A 21,434-nucleotide genomic window follows, 5' to 3' on the forward strand; every position below is an offset into this window, starting at 1 on the left:
GAAGTGCCAGGAAACCCACAGCTGAGAGAAACAATTTGTTTCTGGCTTGCCTGTGCCCTGTATCCTCTATTGTCATTACTGATTTGAGTCTTCCCTTAGGCTCTCATGACACATGTTTTAAAAGGCAAAGAACAACAACTTCTTGAAGTAGGGAATTCAGACTCTCTCAATTAAAATGAATAGGTAATATCTAAAAATTGTTACTTCTTATTATGGCTGTGACTCAAATCCTCTTCTGCTAGTTTTAGTTTCTCATTTGGTGTACTCTTCCATGCGGAAGATTTCACATGTCTGGCCAGAGAGGTTACAGAGCCTCAGACTGCATACTGTCATACTGTATATTAAATGATTTGTATACTTATTGTGTGAATTATCACATGGAAATTTTGGACAAGTCTTATTTTCTTCATAAGGTAAATACAAACTTCTGATTAAATTGCTACATACATTCATTCATGGTGGCCTGTTACAAATATTTTCATCTCTGGTAAAGAGTTTTAAATTTGATAACGAAGAAAACAGTTAAGAGCATTCAATACATATTAGTTTTCATGTTTCAGGATAATACATGGGCTTTTTTCTTAATCAATCACAAGTAAAGATTTGCCTTTTTTTATAGACATAAACATTTTAACCTTTTTCATGAGAACTTTGAAAGGAAACCTTAAGAAGGCATTACATCAAGGGAGTCAGTCTTTCGGGGAACAGAAAAGCTACAAACTTTATTCTGCAGTAACACTTTGAATCCCAAAGAGATCCATGAATCTAACAACCAATTTAAAACTAATTTATCTGTGAAACATAGTAATAATCTGCATACACAAAAGTACAGTCAATGGAGCTGCTATTTGCCATATGAGGACTACTTATATGTTTGGGTTTTTGAGGATAAAATTACCTGGTTGGCTCTTAAAAATTTTGAACTAAAGGAAGCATTGAGGAAAATGTTCCAGCCTGTTTTGGGATCTCTTGAAGTAGTAGGCAGAATCAACACAAGGAGACTCTTTGGTAGTATTAAGACACTGTCTATTAGCAATTTTGGTTTTGAAAGTGATCTAATAATACTACTTTTGCTGTTATTTAAATTCATATTTTAATAATGAAATAAAATTTCATTTTTCTATTTATTCCCTCTCCCCCCAGAGTGTTTTCAGTAATTGATTCCTGCATCCCTAATTAAGTTTTCTAATATCTAGAAACACACACAATCATTTCTGGGCAGTCTGAAGAGTTTCAGTTCAAGGAGTCAAGCATTTTTTTTTAAAAACAGCCTTTTTTTCTGTTGTTTTTTTTTAAATGCAGTATTATTTGTACCCCTACAGAAAGCATTTATTTTTTTCCAAAGGATAGGAGTCTTTTTGAGTAACCAGTTGTTACAAAAGGGTTTCATGAAAATGAATGTTTTGTACTACAGCAGTTGTGGTGTTCCATCAAATTCTGTCACATACTTGCCTTACAAAAAACGTTGTGACAACGTCTGTCACAAATGATGCAAGCACCTCTCAGTATTCCTTTTGTCAGTCAAAGTAACAAGTTCCTTGATTTAGTATGCAGCTTTCAATTGGACGTCAATCTATATGACAACAATTTACATTTCCAGTGTACCGCTATTGGCATGTAACTGAATTTTGGCAGCTAGTTCCTTGATATAAGGAAAAGCACATATTGCCAGCAGCTCCAACTTTTACAGTCTCATGAAAATCACCTCTTCTAATTTTGTAAGATCTACAAATTGATTTAACAGGCATAACAATTGCTATCCTAGCCAGGGGCAACTCTGAAGAAAAAAACGTAAAAAATTGTAGACAGATACAGAATACCAAGGAGCCAGTGGAATTTTAGGTACCATGTAGTTTAAAAAAAAAAAAAAAGTCAGAACAGATTTGAAGAAGCTTTGAAATAATCAGAGTTCAGTTATTAGATAATTTAACAGCATTACAGCACTCATGCAAAAATTTCCAAGTCTATCTTTATTCTTAGAGAGAAAAAATCTGCAGAATTATAAACAGTTGTTCAAAGCCAGAGAAGGCAACATCATCACTGCCACTTTGTTTTTGACAAAGTAATTCCTCAAATCACTGCAAGCACCTTCTGTTCTTTCATCAGAAATGTTAAAATATCTTGCCTCATACTAGTTTGTGAAACACTTGTCAAGCTTTCTCATGAAATCACATATAATGCTTACTTTTCAGGTCAAACTAACCTCTGTGGCTCTTCCAGATATTTTAGTTTCACCTTCAATTGCCTTTGGGAACTTAAGTGTCATCTGACCACCAATCTGTTGTTGAAGGAAATATCAGTAACACAAATCTCTACCTGCATATCTCCATCACTAGGTTCCCTGCTACTCCACACTGATACAATCAAAGACAGCAGTCTGATATTTCAGTGACAAGCTTCATATAAACAAGACTAAAGAATTTTCTAGCTGGAGTAGAAGAGAAGGTTTTCATTTGCCATCTTTTCCTCATTTTAGCCTTCTACAGTTTAAGGAACGAGTCTGTCTTTCTTTCATCATCTCATGCCCTCTGACTTCAGCAGAAACGTTAGAAACAATTATGAGCTTTGTTCCTCATTCCCTGTGGCCTCCACTCTGCTCATGATCTGTGACCGCACTTGCTCGCGCTCTTTGGTTGGCTGTTTCTCTGTAGAGCAGACCTAACTCTGTAGCAGCTCCAGTCACCACAGAAATATTAGGAAGGATGTCAAAAGAGCCATTGCATTTCTCAGTAGGATATGACCAGGATGGCACTGCGCACTGCTCCTTTCAGAAGGCAAAGCCAGCTTGCTCTGCTCTTTTAAAAAGACAAGTCAACAAAGAACAGCACACAGGTCAAGAGGACTGTGTGCAGAATGACCTATCACTTTCTATTATTCTAGCAAATTAAAGAGATTTTCACACAGAGTAGTTGCCAATAGAACTAATTACTATATAAAAGGAAACAGAAAAGAGAGATTACTGCTATTTGCAAGCCCATGCTATCTGAATAGTCAGACATTATGGTGATACAGGTTACTGTAACAAAAAGAAGGGAGAGAGACAGAGTGGGTTTAAAGCAGGGAAAAAATGTGTGATGTAAAGCTAGAAACTGAGGTAGAAAAACTGAAAAGGAGCATAAACTACCATTTTATTATGGATGTGTTTTTGCTAGGAACTCTAATGAGAATCCCTTTTTCCATATCTTCCAGAATGAACTAATTCAAATTCTTGATTCTGTCTATCTGTGTTTTAAAAATGATGCAATTGTGTTGTTGCCACATTTCTTGAAAATTACTAACATTGGATTCTGCAGTGTGTGCTGAATACAGTTCTAGAGAAAAATAAACATTGATTTAATTCCTTCCTGAGCCATGTTACATGAGCCATGTAAAAAAAGACCGACCATAACTACAACTTAGTTCTGTGCTCTCACCTGATATAGGTTATCAAGAATAGTCTGATGAATTCTACAGTATGCTATCATTTACATTTCATGGGATTTAATCAAAATTAATCCTGTATATCCTGCTGCTACTAACTATTGATCAAGAAATTAAATGAAAGAAAACAAGCTGCAAAGCCTGCTCCTCAGAAAAAAATACCAGATCATATTGTAAAAATGGAACAGGTGTATGCGGTCCTTTGAAAGACTGATGATAGCATTAATCTTATTTATATCATAAATCTTGACAGCTGCACTTTCAAAAAGTTGTTATAGAATAGAAAAAGTAGACTTAGATTCCATATTGTCTTTAATAACAGCAAAGCAGCCAACTCCTGTTTTCACTTTCTGATTTACATTTCATCATAGGTATGAGTATAATAAAAATTCTGAGTAGTAACCCAGAATGAGTTTTATTTAATCAACTGAGCCCTGAAAAATCAAAGTCCACACTCCCTTTGTAAACTGCACTGTCACACCTGTTTATTACAGATACTTTCAAAGAGTAACCTAATGTGAGACCCCTGAAATCGGATGTTAAATATAAAGGTGTAACCTTCTTTCATTTGATTTAAGTTGGGCTTTTGTGGCTCAGGTATATTTTGCATGTATTTTTCACCTGTCAGATAATCCAGAAACAAATCCTCACATCAAGATATGCTATAAAGATCAAGAAATTCTGAGACTCATAGAGATTTGCATTTATAAACTTGCTTATTATGTTTTTATTCATGCAGCTCTGAAGGCATAGTGTTAGCTTTTTATCTAGACTCTTTTCATTACTTCTCCCTGTTGGTGTTGCAGCACATGCTGTGAATGACCTCCAGAGATTCCTGAAGCTATATGCAGAGAGAAAATTGAATCTGAAAGCTTTATTAGACAAGTTTGTCTTCAGCTTGTGTCTGATGTCAACTGTATTGAAAAATAGAACTGCTTGTGAAACTGGGTCCTGGCCTTGAAAAGTCTCCAGTCAAATGGTAACAGATTCAGTTTGGTGCCATATTGCTATTTGTTAGATGTGGCACACGTGTTAGAAGCAAAAAAGCTTCTTAATGAAAATCAGATGGAATAATCAGGCAACTTCTTTCCTGAACACAATGGGGAAACTAGATATGTGATAATGTGTGCATAATAGGGCCAACTCAGGTTGGCATCTGTGAACCTCCTCACTACAGAAGCTTGTAAAGTAAAATGACTCAAACCCAAGAAAATTAAAATTATTTATATAAACCATTATTTATTCCTTCATCCAAAAGCAACCAAAAGAAAAGGTAAAGACAACAATCTATTCCTTTACTATTCCACTTTATATGAGAGTGAGCAATCTTTGTTAGGCCAGCTGACTTAAGGAAGAGCCTACTCTTACTGCTCCCCACTGATTCAAGAACTCAAGATATTCTCCATGATACTTCCCTACTGCATTGTTCCCTGTTCATTTTCTCTCTTGCATTTTGTTTTAGTAAAACTTTTCATAGAGTTAAACTGAATTATAACTAATACTAAAAATAGATGTTTCCTTTAGATTCTACATGCACAAGTATCAGAAACTATACAATTCTAGACATGGCCATTACTGGAAATAATATTTCTCTCTGTTACAACTGTCATGCTAGTGGTCTTCTTTACTGGTGTCCTAAAATTAATGTTAGCTAAAATGGACTACTGGCAGTAGCGTTGCCTTCTAATTCAGTGTAGAACTACCTGTCACAACAGATGCACACTGTGGATTTTTAGCTGTTCAACTCTGTGGAGAATGGTTCTGCAAAATTAAATATCTACCATGTCCCCCAAACAAGCATTTTAATAGCTGATAACACAGTTCTTTTAAATGGCGAATGTTATGCGCAATGTATTTTTAAGTATCAACACATGTTTGCATTAGCATTGAAAACACTGGAGATGCACACATCCCTAGATTGTTCAGTCTTCCCCAAGGAATTATTTTGCGTATTCTTAGTCTCAATTATTCTATGCCAACTGCTATAAACAACACAGACACTCTAATATCTGATTTGTACATTTGTTTTTAATTTACCCTCTGAATACACATAATGTTATCTTTCCAGGTGCACATAATGAAATGCAGAAGGATTTTTAAGACTAGCATTTGGAAATTTTGAGAAACACAGTTCTGAACTACAGCATATGTGTTCACCCAAGCACTGTGCATAACATATAAACAATGACTGCCTCAGAGCACATTAGCTATGAAATACTACAAAAAAGAAGATAGTATCTATTGTGCATTTTTGCCCAAAGCTAGTTGTTGTCATTCTGTTTCTTACATTTTTTGTCATTGTCTCTTGAATAGCTCTTAAAAATAAATTATTTGTTTGTTTTTAAAAAGGCGGTGGGACATTACATGATCCAGCTCTGAAATCCATGGAATGAATATATTTCAACACTTATAGTTTCAGAAACAAAGAATCCTTCATCCCCACTGAAAATATTAAACCAAACATCATATCAGAGATTTAACAGGGCAATCTTCATAATGCAGGATACTGTTATGCCCAATCTGTACATCTCTCTATCTTAGAACTAAGCAATATAGAATAATAGATCACTCAACTCTGCATTTAATATGAAAATAAAATAAAATTCCAGATGCATAAAATACAGACACTAGCACTACAGAAATACTTTCAGCTTCTGAGGTCACTGGATTTTAGTTTTAAACTTTATGTTATTTCATCAAGGTATGTATTTTCACATACATGCTTTCATTTGTTGCTAATTTTCCTTAAAAACCTACAGTCTCAGGAACTGTATATTTTTAGCAGCACCAGTACATGTTTCTTATGTTATATTACATTCCAAGCAGTGCATATGAATTTCAGCTGTACTAAGCCACAGCAGTACATATACTCAGAAAGTAACATTAGTGATATTTTTTCAACAACGCTTTTATGAGGTCTTATAAGCCTAGAACAAAGCAGCATGCCTAGTCCAGGTGGGGACTTGTTTCATGGAGAAATAAGAGGCAAACTAAACTTTCCCAAACAGAAGGAGACATACCTTAGGATGCACTCCTTCACCTAAAATATCAAAGGACAAGCAAATGAAATTCTGTTTTCACTAGTTTCCTCAGATTCACAAATATCATTCTTTCAATTCAAATCCCAAAACTCAACGGATTATAAACTCTGGAGGTGACTGCTGTGCATCTTTTTTCTATGCCCCAGCTGAATATATGGGCTAATAAGCGATGAGTTCTCTTTTGGCTAAATCAGCTGGTGAAGTTACTGCAGCTCACAATCCCCATCTTACAACTTGCTTCTAATGGACTCAGCTTGACACATCACTTCTCTCCCGTTCTCCCTTATTCATTCTAAATCCTGAAAAGCCTTCTTCCCCTGTACATGGAAGCCTAGTCTGTGGCTCCATGTCTGCAGTCTCGGACTCCTACTCCCAAAGCAAATTATACTGAAAGCACAGAAGAGCTTTGATTGTATGTATTCAAAGAAAGATATCTAAAGCTGATAGCTAGTGTTATGAGTTCTAGTGATATAGTATTATCTTTCTTCAAATTCTTTGTATTAAATATACAATAACTAACAATGCATATAAAACCTTTCTGTCAAATGCATCTCTAACTCTGCTACAATTTGTAAAACAAAAACAATTCTTTTTCTTTATCTTTTTTTAGACCTGCTACAAACAATGCTCCAAGATAAGACTGACAACTTGTAAAGTTTAAAAGGACAAATTCTACTTAATTTTGGAAGTAATTTCACCATTGTAATTGATGCTAACTCTCACTCTACTTTTTTTCTTCATTTCACAGTCATACTTTTTTCTGTTCCACTTGAGTAGGCATTTCACACAAAAAGACAAAGACTTGTGTAAAAATTCAGGGGAAAAAAATGAAATTGATTGTACACAAAGTACTGTTCACTCAATCAGTTAAACAAACTGCAAGAGTACCAATATAATGTACTGCTCACAGTTTTATTAGCTGTACGTGCAAAATGTAAAATTAGTAGACAAAGTATTTTCAGCTGTATTCATTTGCAGTTATTTTTAAAGTTTCACTAACTTCAAGTATAGCATGATTGAAAATACATGCATATCCTTCTTAAGAAATTGTATTTTCAAGTATAGCTCTAAATGAAAGTGGACAAAATTTCCCCCTAACATCTTACTTGAATAAAGGCAAATAATGGAAAATGTCTTCCTCAGGACCAAAGTCAGGACTCCCACCCCACAATGTATTCACATGGGTTTACAAAGCACTATATAACTTCACCTAACTTATTAAGTAAATACAGTGGTAGCACTTCAGTACAAAAGAAGTCATATGAATGCTAATGATACTATTAAAATCTGTCCCTCCTGTAAAAGCACATTCCAAAACTGGATTTCTCTCTGTCTAAAATGTTTTCAAACTGCTGGCTGAGCAATGCGTCGAGGTATTTGGATAGACACATTCACACAATTTCACGTTATTGTGTCAAGTACAGATAGCAAGTGTGATTTCCTTCCTGAATCATCTTGTCTTGGAATTCAATCTTTGCTAAGGTTTTAGACGTACCCTTCAGCTAAGTACATTTTTCGAGCTGGAAAAGTAGTTCTTGTTCATTATGCCCGAGGGCACACTAGACTGGTGGGATATTAAGGACTTTTTTTTAGTGCTTCTTCTGCCAAAGAAACTATAATACACAGACCTAGAAATAATTATAAACAGGGTCCTTTACCTCTGTAACAGCCACCAGATGGCATATTTAGTAAGACCCTTTGGCTGAGTTCTTGTAGCCAGACTAGACCAAGTGATACCTGACAGGGCAGTAGAGATCAGCCAATCACATCTTCATACCTTGGTCTCAGACACAGATGCTCAGGAGAGTCATATCCATGTGTATAAATATCTGATTGGCGGAGTAAAGAAGACAGAGCCAGACTCTCTTCAGTGATGCCCAGTGACAGCATGAGAGGCACCATGCAAAAATTGAAACACTAGAAATTCTATTTAAATGGAAGAAGAAACTTTTTTTTACTGTGAGAGTGGTTCAACACTGGAACAGGTTGCCCGGAGAGGTTATGTAGTCTCCATCCTTGGAGATATCAAAACCCGACTGGACATGACCCTGAGCAACCTGCGCTAATTGACTGTGCTTTGAGTAAGAGGAATAGATGTCTCCCCAGGTCCCTTCTGACCTCTACAGTTCTATGGTGATACATCTACAATGATTTGACTGCAGTAAACTGACTCAAATAAAGAAAAATTATGAATTAGTGTTACAAGCACAGGTTCAAATTTTAAGTGCTCTTGGCAATAGAAAGGAAATCAATCTTACTTCCTGCTCAATCCTTTATAGAACACCAGTGCTTTCATTTTCTGTATGTATAATTCCATCTGCTGAGTCTCAGAAATGTTAGTAGTCAGAGCCTACATCTTGAATTAAGGTAAATGAGTAATTTTGCAATTCTTCAGCTAAAGAAGAGTTAAGATAGGAATCTACTGCACTACTACTCTGTGTTCTCTCTCTTGTTCCATTATTACCATTTCCTTTGTAACAGCAAATACACAACTCACCAACACTCCCGCCCCCTGGAATCTGACATAACCTGTTGACATGCAAAACTGACACAGCAAATTTAGTGACCCAGCACAGCAAAAAATGATTACGCATCTCCATCAGTTCCCCCATGTCATTACATGAAAGTCTATAGCATGTCATGCCTTAGAACAAAATCCTGTAAAGCAAGGATACTGCTGTACTGCAAGTTTTAAAAAATACTAGTGGTATTTAGCCCTTTTTAGAAAATTTAAATGATCGCCACTGGAACCATAGCAGTTCTAAATGACTAAAATTAAATGATAGTTCCTATTTAGTAAGATTCAACGTCACAAGCAAGACATCTGCTTTGCTTGAATTGATATATGCTATTCTGACAGAAGTTGGACTGTCTTCTGGTACTGAATATTCTGGATTCTGTCTATATGGTGCAATTATTTACTTCTCTGAAAAAAGATTTTTCTGCTTTGCTCTCCTGGAGAGTCACTAGTAGAAGGTAGAGAATTCTCCAATTTTAGCTTTTCTTGTATGCTACCCATTAAAACTTGTTAAAAGCAAGAAGGATCAACATCCTACAAGTAATCAAATCCCAGGTGACTACTGTATCATAGACTGAGTTACAGGCAATCTGATGGGGCGGGGGAGGGGGGGAGAAATTTCTTTCTGCTCCCACATCTGATGAGCAGCTTTCCAAATGGTATGAGTGAGTAACATTCTTCATCCAAGCAACTGAGATAGTTCAGTATCAAGTAAAGAATCTTAGAGACTTTAGAAACTCAGATTTAACCCAGTGCTTCCATTATGCATTTCTTTTCCACCCATGCTTAATCACTACATTTCAAAGGAAAGCAGTGGGAAATAAAATCCATTTATCATGGAGATAAAAATGAGTTTGTAATCCTTGTAGGGAACCAGCAGGTGCAAAGAGACATGAGAATAATCTAATATAAATATTATCCAAATAATTTAAATTAAATGGAGATCAAGTCTCTTGTTGTGGATTCATGAACTCAAGACACCCAGAGATGTATTTCACAGGCTTAATGTTTAACTGCAGAATTACTCTTACCATGTTGTCATACAAACTTTTCTATGAATACGCAAGCTTTGTCTTGAAACAGTCTCAGTTCATTGCCCTATCATAAAAAGTGACCTGTAACATTATACATTTGGCCTGTAACATTATTATTTTTTAATTTAAATAATTCTTCTTCCTTCATAGTATTTCCTCCATGAATATATGTAGAAAGTCAAAATCTCATCTCATCTCTTCATAGGATAAAGAAACAAGACTTTGAAACAGTAATAATTTAAAAGCATGCTGCAATCTTTTCATCAAATCCATAATCTAATTTGTCTTCTGGGTCACATTACACAAAATAGAAAGGAAAGGATAAAAAAACAAGTTGAATGCCACACTAGCACACCTCCCATTTACAAGCTAAAGGTGAAATTTGTAAGGATGCCGAATTAATTTAGACGGTCTCCAGCCACAAACATTTTAACTGTGTGACTTGTAGTTAATTTCAAAAGATGTATATACTGAAGCACTTACAGACACCTGAAGAGAAAAGGCTAAATGCTGCTAATGCTGGCTTTTCCTTTAGTTGTTGAATTAAGTGATTTATTGCCTTCCAGTCAGCATTCAAGTCTTCCAATTTTTTCTAGAATAGAAAATAAAAATATATTAAATTTATAATACATAAATTAATGTAAATAAATGCAAAATAAATTAATGCAACTTTTTTTTTCTCCATCTGATGGACCACCTGAATTAAAAAAACCCAGAAAGGTAGAAACAGCAATTAATATTCACAAATGGCAGAGAGGGATGAGTAAAATCCTTCCCAGTTGGGCTGCAAAAGAGCTTCATGGTGTCAGGGTCCTGAAGGCATCTTTCCTCCTCAGAGTTTGGCTGCTGAAGCTCAGGGCCGACTTAGAGCCAGCGCAGCTGCCTGACCCTGACCACAGATTGACTTCCTGGACCAAGCTCAGCCCGTTCCCATCCCCATGGCCCTGCCCAGCCACCTGGGGCTGTGTTTGACTCTGGTTCCCCTCGCCGGGCCTGATCCTGACCCCCACCCGGGGGCAGCCCCCCAGCCTGCCCTGCTTCTTGGCTGGGGGCAGTGGGAGGGGCCCTGCCTGGTGAGACCCTGTCCTGCAGCCCAGTGGGGAGCCCCCGCCGCTCCCTGCTCCCAGGGAGCACTGGCTTGCCCTGCTCTGTGGTCGACAGGCCTTTACACCTTTTTAGGGAACATAGGATGACTTCTTCTTTAACATACTGTGGAGAGGTGGGTTTTTTTATTACCATGAACCTGAGATGTTAATTTTTTAATATAAAATAGAAAGGTGAATTATTTATTAAAAAACATTGTCAATAAAACCTCTGCAATTTGTAGTATCAAATGCAGAACACATTCTTCCACCTATTAAAAAAAAAAAAACAAAAAGGAAAAAGAAAGTCTTAGGGGTCTTCAGGGAGTCATAAACTTCAGCGTGTGGGCACGCAGTCCTGACCAGTAATGCCTAAACTGTTACTTTTAAACAAAACCTAAGTGAAAGTCTAGAGTGTGAATTACATCAGTCCTCAGATAACCCTGAGAGGCATTTAGACTTAGAAATGTTGTTTCTATCCCTCTTTCTTCCTTGCTCTAAGGACTGTAAAGAAGGATGAAGCATTGCTAATTCTATGCTGGCATCTCTAAACTCTTAAAATGAAGACTGCATTTCTTTTTTAAGCTGCTCCCTGACTGCCTCCTACAAAAAGCAGCACAGATTACCAATGCCACTCAGGAATGCTTTTAGTATTCTTGTGTCCAATTCACAATTGGATAGATAGATATAGATATAGATCTATATATAGATACCTAGTCTAAATCACAATCCAGCCATGACAGAGAGAGGATGCCTATTAAGGAAGGTACTTTAATTACCTAGAGTCTAAGACGACAGGGGTCAATAGGAGAGGGATAGGGAACAATACTCATTAAACTGAAGCGTGTACACACACAGACACTGAGGTAGCACAATTTTATATCCTGATACATCAGGGGAGCATTTCTAGAATTTGCCTTAAGCTTTGCCATAAGTACTCTAAACCTGCAAAGTTCTTTTACATCTGTCACCAATGGAGGCCAGACTATTACCTGGTATAAACTCTGGACAGATTTCTGTCTAAATGCTTTTTGATAGGGCGGGAGAGAAAGGATACAATTCTGCATTAGGGAATAAACCAACTTTTTATCTTCAAAAGCAGGTTAAAAATTGCATTAAAAATAAAATAAAAAGTCAGGAATATCAGAGATTCTCCTTGATAATAGACTATGAGGACTACGCAGAAAAAGCAATCAGGTATGCATGATAAATGCAACTTGTCATATTCAAAATCATACATATGTTTTACTTCTGTGTGGATTACGGACACACGGAAACACACACTTTGGACACGTTTAATGGCAGATTTTAAAGTTCCTTTTTTTCTGCTGTTGTAGCCCAAGAACCTACTTCCAGAGCTTAAAATGCAAAGGACTGCTCCAATATCTATTAATTCAATAGTAGCAGAGAGTGCAGAGAGCCCTTAAAAACAAAAGCTGGAGAGATTACACTCTCAAAGTCTGCCTTCATTATACAATATGTTCACAGTAACTCAGGAAGGAGATATGGATGTTATAAATATAATATTGGTCCTCACTATGAGTAGCTGCTTAATCATTCATGTGGATGTGAGCCAGGGATTTCTTTCCAGCAATGACAAAATATAAAACATGCCCACCACAGACATTAGAGAGGGTTGTCTAAGGCAACATCTACACCACTAGTAAGAGAGTAGCTAGTTCTAAACTCTTCTATCAGAATTATAGTTTGATCCAATCTTGCATCTGCCATAAATTAGCATGCATGCATTAAAATGTTAACTTCTTTGAGCACAACAATTTTGCTCTAATTGTAGCCCTAGAGCTTTGGTGACAAGTATGAACATCAAATTCGTTGCATTGAGGAACACTTTTATTGATTTATTGATTTCCTTTAAATGTCAGCAACCGGTGCAATTTAAGTGAGGTTAACATTCATACATGAACTAATCATCTCATTGACAGCACTAAAACTAGACAGGAGTATTTAGAGAGAGAAATGATGTAGTCTTTTAAATGCAAGACTGAGGACAATGAAAATGAGTTCCTCACTACTTACTCTCCTACCCAACATGGGAAAGGACAAATTGAGTGCTGTGGCAAGGGAACTACAGCTCTTCCACTGCCACAGAAATCCTTTCCTGAATAAACTGTTCTGTTTAAGTGCTGTTAATCATGAGATTGGGGCTTACGTTCTTTCTATTGCCACTGTCACCAGCAGTAACCTCTCCCTCCCCCACCTGCAAAATCTTTACAGAAATGCATTTTAAAAGCGTGAAATCCATTTTATAAAAGTGAATAGGTCTGATTATTAAAGTGCTAGTACTTAAAGGATCACACGTCTCATCCCATTCTTGACTCTTGAATCAGCATATAGGATTTCATTTGCCAACAAAAATATTTTTACAGTCCTGCATTGCAAAATTCCAGTATCAGCACTTTTAGTATGCTTAGTGAAGGTGTGAAAATATACCTATTTCAGTGACATAACTATGATATAAAACTAAGTATGTGTCAATATAAATCCATGGGATTTAATTTACATTCAAAACACTATAAAGAGAGTATATTATAAAGGTTGCAAAGATAAACAGCTACACATTAGGAAATGCCAGAATAACATCAACTATGAATATTAATTCAGACACAATGCACATAATTACACAAGTATCTTTAATTCTCTGACACTGTTTTCCAGCACAGGAGAGCCTTGCAGTGTAAATTAGTCTATAGGACCTCTATTTCATTTATTGAAAAGAATGGGAAGATTTGTGGTGAATTAAGGAAACCAGAGAGAAAAAAAGGAAGTTAAGACAAAGGTGCCTCAGAGAACTAAATAATCTCCAAAGCTGTCAAGCAATGCTATGCAAGTAACTAATGCTTTTAAAGAGGCCATGTAATTTTATCTATTTTTCTGTGCCACAAACTAAACAAGGAGTATTGAATTGCTGCTCGCACTGTGAGTGCTGTCCATATCCTGTACTGAATTAGGCAGGGTTCAGTCTAAACCAAGGCCACCACAGCAGCTTTAATTCAAGAATTTTCTAAAATTTTGAGTGCTTAACTTTGCAACCTTGCTAATATCTTTTCAAAAACACCTTAATCTGAGTACAAATTATTTCTGCTTCCACAAAATACCTTTTGTGTAGAAAATGATTTTGACATTTGCTGAAAATTCTATATTGGAACATATAAATAGCAAACAGTGCTGGAAGTTACTCATGAAGAGTGATGACAGAAGACCAACTCAATATAAATGGGTGGAAGCTTAAGGAAACCTACATCATCAAGAAAGCAATTCAACAGTCCTGACAGTATATATTCACTGTTTTATGACTTATTGTACAAGACAGACAGTGAAGCAGAAATTAACTTCACAGGTCATTCAATTAACTGAACTACAGAATGTAATGAAAAAAGTAAAATGCAATTAAAGAGGGACTAGAAATAAAATACTCACTATTCTACAAGTAGTTACTAATTTCCTCACAGACACATTTTATAATATCATTGTCAAAACTACAACTCAAGGAACATAATAATCTTTATTTAAAGAGTTATCTTGTTCCAGTAAATCTGGTAGAAATTGGCACTTTTCAGCATCTTTGATGTGAACACTTAAAAGAAATAGACACAGACTACACTTCTATGTTAGAAGTTTGGCCTAAACAGAATCATTTCACAGCATTTATACTTTTGTCAGTGTAAAACAAGTACTAGTTCTTCTCCTTGAGAATGCCAGCATTCATTCTGCAATTCTTTATATGCAATTACAAAAATCTAGAAAGTCAAAACCTCTAGTTTTTTGTTGTTTCAAGTGCTTTGCTTGTTAAAATGTGGAGTAAGATCCCCTAAGACCGCAGCTGAAGTCATACAAAATGAGTAAATGCAGTTATTGCAGAGTGATTTTTGTTCCATCATCCATTCAGTGTGCAGATGACATGTTTCTGTTCCCAACAATAATAGCACTGTATTAGCCAAGGAAAACTCCCAACACAGAGTCAAAAGCTTTGTTTCTGCCCACTTTCATTATCACACTACTTTTAAGTCACCTTGAGTTTAACCTCTTTTAGTGTTTTATGACTGTTTAGGAGAACTGATCATTAAAATAAAGTATAGATACCAAAGGGGAAAATAACTCTTAAGGATTCTGGTTCAGGAAAGAAGAAAAGAAACAAAATCATTCTTAAATATGTATGAATTTCTAAAGTGAAGATAAATGCATTCACGTGCTCCTGTGAATGGACATGTGCTGGTGGGATTTATAAGTAATTTAGAGGAAATTTTGTAAAAGTAGGAAAATAATACTCCAAGTATAGTGAGTAAATAGAGATGGAAAAACAAGAAATTCACTGTAGAGGTCACCCACAGACATCCTAACTTTGTGAGGAAACCTTTTTCTGTAAAATGAGGTTATTGAGTGCTGTAGGTTTGGAAAAGCTCTAAATAAAAAGACAAAGTTTACTATCTCTGCCCAGTCAGAAGCAATTGCAATATATACTTAGTGTAATCAATAAGCCACTATTACAGTTTCTGGGAACTCTTAATCATCATGTTCACAGATACTTTATTAGCAGTTATAAAACCAGAAACCAGATCAAGCTCTGGTTGATATGGTAGTGACCTTACCAGTTTGGTCTCCTACTCCAAAAGCAGCTGAACCACACATGGGAGGCTGCTTTCTGATTATTTTCTGCTTCAAGATTCTACAGGACAGAAAATGATACTCTAGTCTCAATGAAGGTCTACATAGTCTTTAGGAAACTGAGTGTAAAATATCCCCTTCAAACTGATTTCTATGCTGGGGAAAAGGATCCTATAGTACATTTTTCTAAAAGAGAAGTGTTGGGAGGCATTAGCCTTCTTAACAATGTATCTTCTGCTCCAAAACAGACTCAAGTCAGTCATTCTACATGAATTTTGGCAGAGAAACTGAGTGGGAAAGTTCTATATTGCTACATCTTCTTTCCTTCACAATGGAAAAAAATTAAAGCAAAGGGCCCTCTTTATGACTTGACTCTTACCTTTTCTAGAAAACACGTTCATTTTTTTAATTGACAAAATTTCTGAAAGCAAAATTCAAAATAAGGGAGTTCAAAAACATGTTATATGAAGCCATTAATTAGGCACCAAAAAATTACATTTGCTTTCAGTGTGGATTACTCCTGAAGAGGTAGAACAACCTTAATGTCAAAAACAATATTCCCATCAAAATATGCAAAAATTTTCTAGCTGGGAATATTACATTTTTCCTGGCTATGCCATCACAGAACAGAACAAATGCCATTTGCCAAGTTCTATAATTGATTTTAAACAGAGCACATCAAGGACAAGTGTACAACAGGGGAAGCATAACCCATTACATAGTAATGGATATTGCTAAAGGTTGCTTCATTACCTTTACTGGATGAGTAGCTGGTTTTTCCTTATATAAATGACACCCTTTAGACAAAACCTCTTCCACATTCGGCTGTTTAGCCTGCACTGCTGCTTCAGTTTCCTGAAAAATAAAAACACATGCAGTATAGATTAACCGTAGCATAAGTAATAAGACTGAAAAGTCCTAAAGCTCCGTGGGAAGCTGTAGAACACTAGTAGATTAGTTTCTGCTCAGGATCGGTTTCTGGGAAAACTTATGGATAGTAGCAGCTAAGGACAAAGAGGGTGACCAGAGAAAACAAAAGCAAAGAGGGATGGAAAAGAGTAATGCTAGCAAAATAAACAGCAATAGGTCCCTTCATCCTGAAGGTTTCAATAAAACGATTACAAAGCTAACACAAATTCAGACTAGGAAAGACAGGCGTGAGAAATCTCATTTAAGCAGCTCTGTCCTTTTGTCTGTTTTATGTTACCAGCAGATTAAATGTGCACTGGTTAACATTTTGTTCATACAGTACATGGCATTAAAACCATTTCATGAGATGCAACAACGATACTGAATTTAGAAAGATTAAAAATATTAACAGAAAACTACTATTACTAGTAGTAAACTAGTATTTATCTAGTAAAACACTTAGACTAATGAGTTAAAAACAAAAGCACAGTAGCAGTGACAGTCCTAAAGGTATGGGGAGGCACCTACCATTAGCAATGACACCCTACTGAATTAGCAACAGCATATTCTCTAGCAATTTTCTTTTTTAATCTGGAAAGGTGTAATTCATGTGCTGACATAAGGCAACTCCAAGAAACCCTTCCCAACATACAGCAGCTTCATTTCATCAGGCACTGATGAAATAAATAATGGGTGAAGCACTACATGTAGATAATTAAAAGAAAAAAAAAAAATCACTGAAAAGTGCAAAAGAAAAGATAAACTACACCTGGAGTTCCAAGATTCATATTGTTTTCATTTTTCAAGTAATAAAAAAAAAAGATAAACAAAAATCACAGAGTTAACCGAGATATTAAAATTAACTGGTTGGTTTGTTTTTGTTTTCCTCTCTCCACTCTTCTCCCACCTATTTTATAGCTTGATTACCTTGTCCTAGCCAATATTGCAGACTATCCACTGACTCTCCAACTTGATTTTCTGTCCACAATCTCCGTTATCATTAGCATGACAGCAGACGAGATTGCATGCCAGGCTTGTCACTATCTGATCCAACACATCATTTCATTGGCAGAAATCTGCTATTCTTTGCTCTGCAGTAAACTTGTTGAAATCTATGTCATTTTAAGTCTCAGAAAGGGGCCTTTTTGCTCCTCTGTTTCAGCTCAACATAGAAAACATGTCTACACTGCTGCCTGAAATTTTACTTGCAAAACGTTATGGACAATCAGTAAAAATAAAAAATTTTGATAAATCCACTATCATCTCCCATTTTTCTTTTCAAATATTGTTTATCAATAGCAAATGAAGTGAATTAAAGCTTGTCTGATTTCTTGTAACGATATTTGAACACGTTTGCATTTAATTGCTTTTTATTATACATTTCAATATTAATGAGATATAACTGTAAGGTTTCATAGAGAATGAGCACTGAAAAGCAATGCAGAGCAAAACTGGGATGTTGGGGGGGTGGGAGTTTATTAACCTGTTGATCAAACCCTCATTAAAGTTCTATTTTCTTTCTGTTTCAATACCAGGTTAGCTTTCTACTTCCCCACTCACCATATAAAGAAAAAATAATCATTAAGGAGTGTTAATGAAGAAGGTAATTTTCTGCCTATCTTGATGAAAAATAGGCATTTTAATATTGCTTAGTTGCCTATTTTTTTTTTAAACTAAGCCACCTGCAGTATTTTGCCCATATTTTGTGTTGTGTTATTCTACGTGTCTCAAATACTTGTTATTTTATAACAGCACCAGGTATCATAAAAAATTCTGTAGCAGGAAAAACACATTACAACTCCCCGCAGAGTCCAAGAATATCAAGATCACTAGGGGTACACCTACACTGCTGGTTTAACCTGCAGCATGGACGTGCCTTTGAAGTGGAGATCTCAATCTTCCCCACTCACTTGGCTTTGGTTTCCACTGTGGACTGGTCTGGGAGCACACAAATCGGTTTCTTTCAGGCTGTAACCAGCGTGGAAGGTGCGCTCTAGGAGGGTACCTAACACAGTCCCTGACTGCCGCTGCCCAGACCCTTGGGGGTCCCCTCACCCTGCCCATGGCCCCAGACCCCAGGTCAGCCCCTGGGGCTGTCAGCCCCTGCCCCGGCGATGCCGCAGCAGGGCCGGTCTCCAGCTCCTCACAGCCCTGCCCTGCCTGGCCGCGGCCCTGCCGAACGAGGCCCACCCGCGGGCCCAGGAACCTCCCCATAAAACATGTTTGCTCACTCTTCATGCCCTCAGTTGCTATTATTCCAGTTACCAGTGTACACTAGAGTGTCTTCCCTTTTGTCTCTGTTCTGCAGTAATTTACTGTTGTAACATAGGATTGAGTGACGATTTTTAAGTGAATTTTCGTATAGGAATGCCAAATGCTCACATAGCAAACTAAACATTGTGCATTAAAACAGCCAAACCACCACAGGGTAAGGGCCAACACTCTGAAGGCTCCTTCGCTACTGCACACCACTGTTTTGAGCAGCTCCACTGAGCCCACAGGGGCCTTACCCTTCCAAAAGCGCTGGAAACGGTGGAAAACCAGACACAAGACAAGTAAAGAATTCATTTGTAAAGACTAATACTAACAAATGGCCGAAAAGATTGCTATAAGAAAAAAAAAAATCCACCTTACTTTAAATGGCTTTCCAATTCGTGTATTTACAGCTGTTTAAGTCCCCAAGTGTGGATCTGCGTATTTCACAAGAAGATAAATGTTTTCTAGTTTTTACTGAAGTGCTATTTGTCATTAAAAATTCATTGGACTAACTTTGCCTTTTTGCAGTGCTAACTGCCCAGATATCCACTCTTTAAATCACTCTCGCCACGGGGCTGCCCCGGTGCCTCCCGGCTGCCCTGCCCCTGGCTGGGCAGTGGGACGGGCCCAGGCTGCCAGGCCCTGCACTGAAGGCCCCTCAAGGGGAGCCCTCCGGTGGCCCCGGCCCACAGGGAGCCGCTGGCCCTGCAGGGCCCTGGCAGCTGTAAGAAGGATGGAAGGAACTCGAGCACTTACTGGTCCCTCCCAGGTCATCTTCACCACTTCCCTTTAACATTTTCTAGACATGAGGAAAAGCAGAGGCCCTTTCAGGAGGCTCTCTTAAGCTTTGTCATGTATTTGACGTGACTAGGTTTATAATAACAGTCATTAACAATAACAGTCAAGTTCCACCACCAGGAATTGAAAATTCAAACCCAGAAGAACCTGGCTAGGGAAGGCACTCCAGACTAATTAGAAGGACTATTCATAACAGGATTTACTACTCAAGTCCTGTAGCTGTAACAAAATTTGGCTGCTCAGTATTTATTTGTACTCTACCTTCTATATTGAAATTTGAATCATGTTTTACCATATACACACATATAACTAGGCTAATTTCCCTTTTAAAATTAAGAGAGAAAGAAAAATCGCACAATGAATGACTGATGGTACCATGCGACTCCACATTCTGCAGAAAAGAAAACATTTAATGATCCTTTTCATTGTCATTATTTTATGCTAATACTAGTATACACAACACATAAAAACCAAGATATCCCATTTCTACATATTATATAAACATTTGAAAAGGTATTCTTTATGGGTTCAAAAGGTATTTGTTCTTTATGGGTAGAATACAGGTATAATTTTCCATAGTCAGGTAACAGAAACATAATGTATTTAGCTGTTAAATCATCAATTCCTTCTGCTCTACAATTTTTTGGAGTTACACGAACTAATCTTGTGTAGTCTGATCTTTCAAAATCAATGGCCTTGACCTAAGCCGAAATGCACTGTGGAAGTCTATCCAATATAGCATGATGCTTCGGTTGAGATTTATGTGGAAAAAAGAAGAGAGATAAGAGTCCAGCGGAAAAAGAGGTTCTCAATATCCTGTTATTCATTTGGACACTGCTGAAATTAACAAATATCGTATTTGTTAGAGCAGCAACTATTTTTTGATTGTCACACATTAATTCCAACATCATCTAAAAACATCACAAAATGATTTAAAATAAGTGCACACCTGACATTAAATCGCTGCAGTAACTCTGAGGGAGCTCTTTGCCCAGTTCTCTGCCTGATGGGATAGCCCCTTGATTAATTCTGCCCAGTGAGCAAGTTTCCAGCAATTTCAAATCCATTTGCTAGGTGACACCCTATTAATATGGGTTGGCAGGTAAGAGAGTAGTTTCAGGATACTGCCCCATCATTCAGTTCCCAAAGAGAACAAAAAGGTAACAACCATAACACGGCCTCCAATGGTTCGCTCGCAACAAAGGGACTGCAGTTGTTATCTAGCCTGTGCAGGATCCAGGAGAATAACATACTCCCAGAGCAGAGCCTGACGTCTGTTCGTGATCGCACGGGCCAGGCTACTACTAAAGCTAACAGGAGTTGTCCATGCTCATGTCCATCAGTTTTTAGAGAATACCAAAGCCACAACTTTTTAAAGGTCCTGATTCAAGATCATTGACTTCTCTGCCACGCTCGCTTTGCTTGCTGTGGGAGGATGCAGTGCTGTCTCTGGGAGACAGAGCTGACTCTACTGGAATTGCACAATTTATGAACTGCCTGTGAAAGGAACCGTAATGCTACTTCTGGGCTGGGTGATGAATATGCTAATTAAACTTTTCACACATATGGCAAATTAAAATACATCATCATTGGAAACTGCTGTTTCTCAAACATGTATAAACAACAAGAATCAAACAGAGGCCACCTTTTTTCCATGACGTACCATCTATGAATTTTCAGTGGTGTTAAAATGGTGCATCTGAACTGATGAAAGCCTACTGCTGAATAAGCCGCATTGGCTTCTGCATTTCCA

The 21,434-nt window shown here is 37.1% G+C and overlaps 1 protein-coding gene across 1 annotated transcript in view; it reads right to left on the reverse strand.

Moving 5' to 3' along the window:
* The window catches only part of DMD (dystrophin), a 1,204,567-nt gene that overhangs the window by 376,958 nt on the left and 806,175 nt on the right, over positions 1-21,434 (reverse strand). The window contains 2 exon segments of the mRNA XM_009334780.1: positions 10,497-10,605; positions 16,472-16,573. Coding sequence (XP_009333055.1) covers positions 10,497-10,605; positions 16,472-16,573 — 211 coding nt within the window.

This window comes from Pygoscelis adeliae, unplaced genomic scaffold (assembly GCF_000699105.1).
Source record: "Pygoscelis adeliae isolate BGI_AS28 unplaced genomic scaffold, ASM69910v1 Scaffold91, whole genome shotgun sequence".
NCBI lineage: Eukaryota > Metazoa > Chordata > Aves > Sphenisciformes > Spheniscidae > Pygoscelis > Pygoscelis adeliae.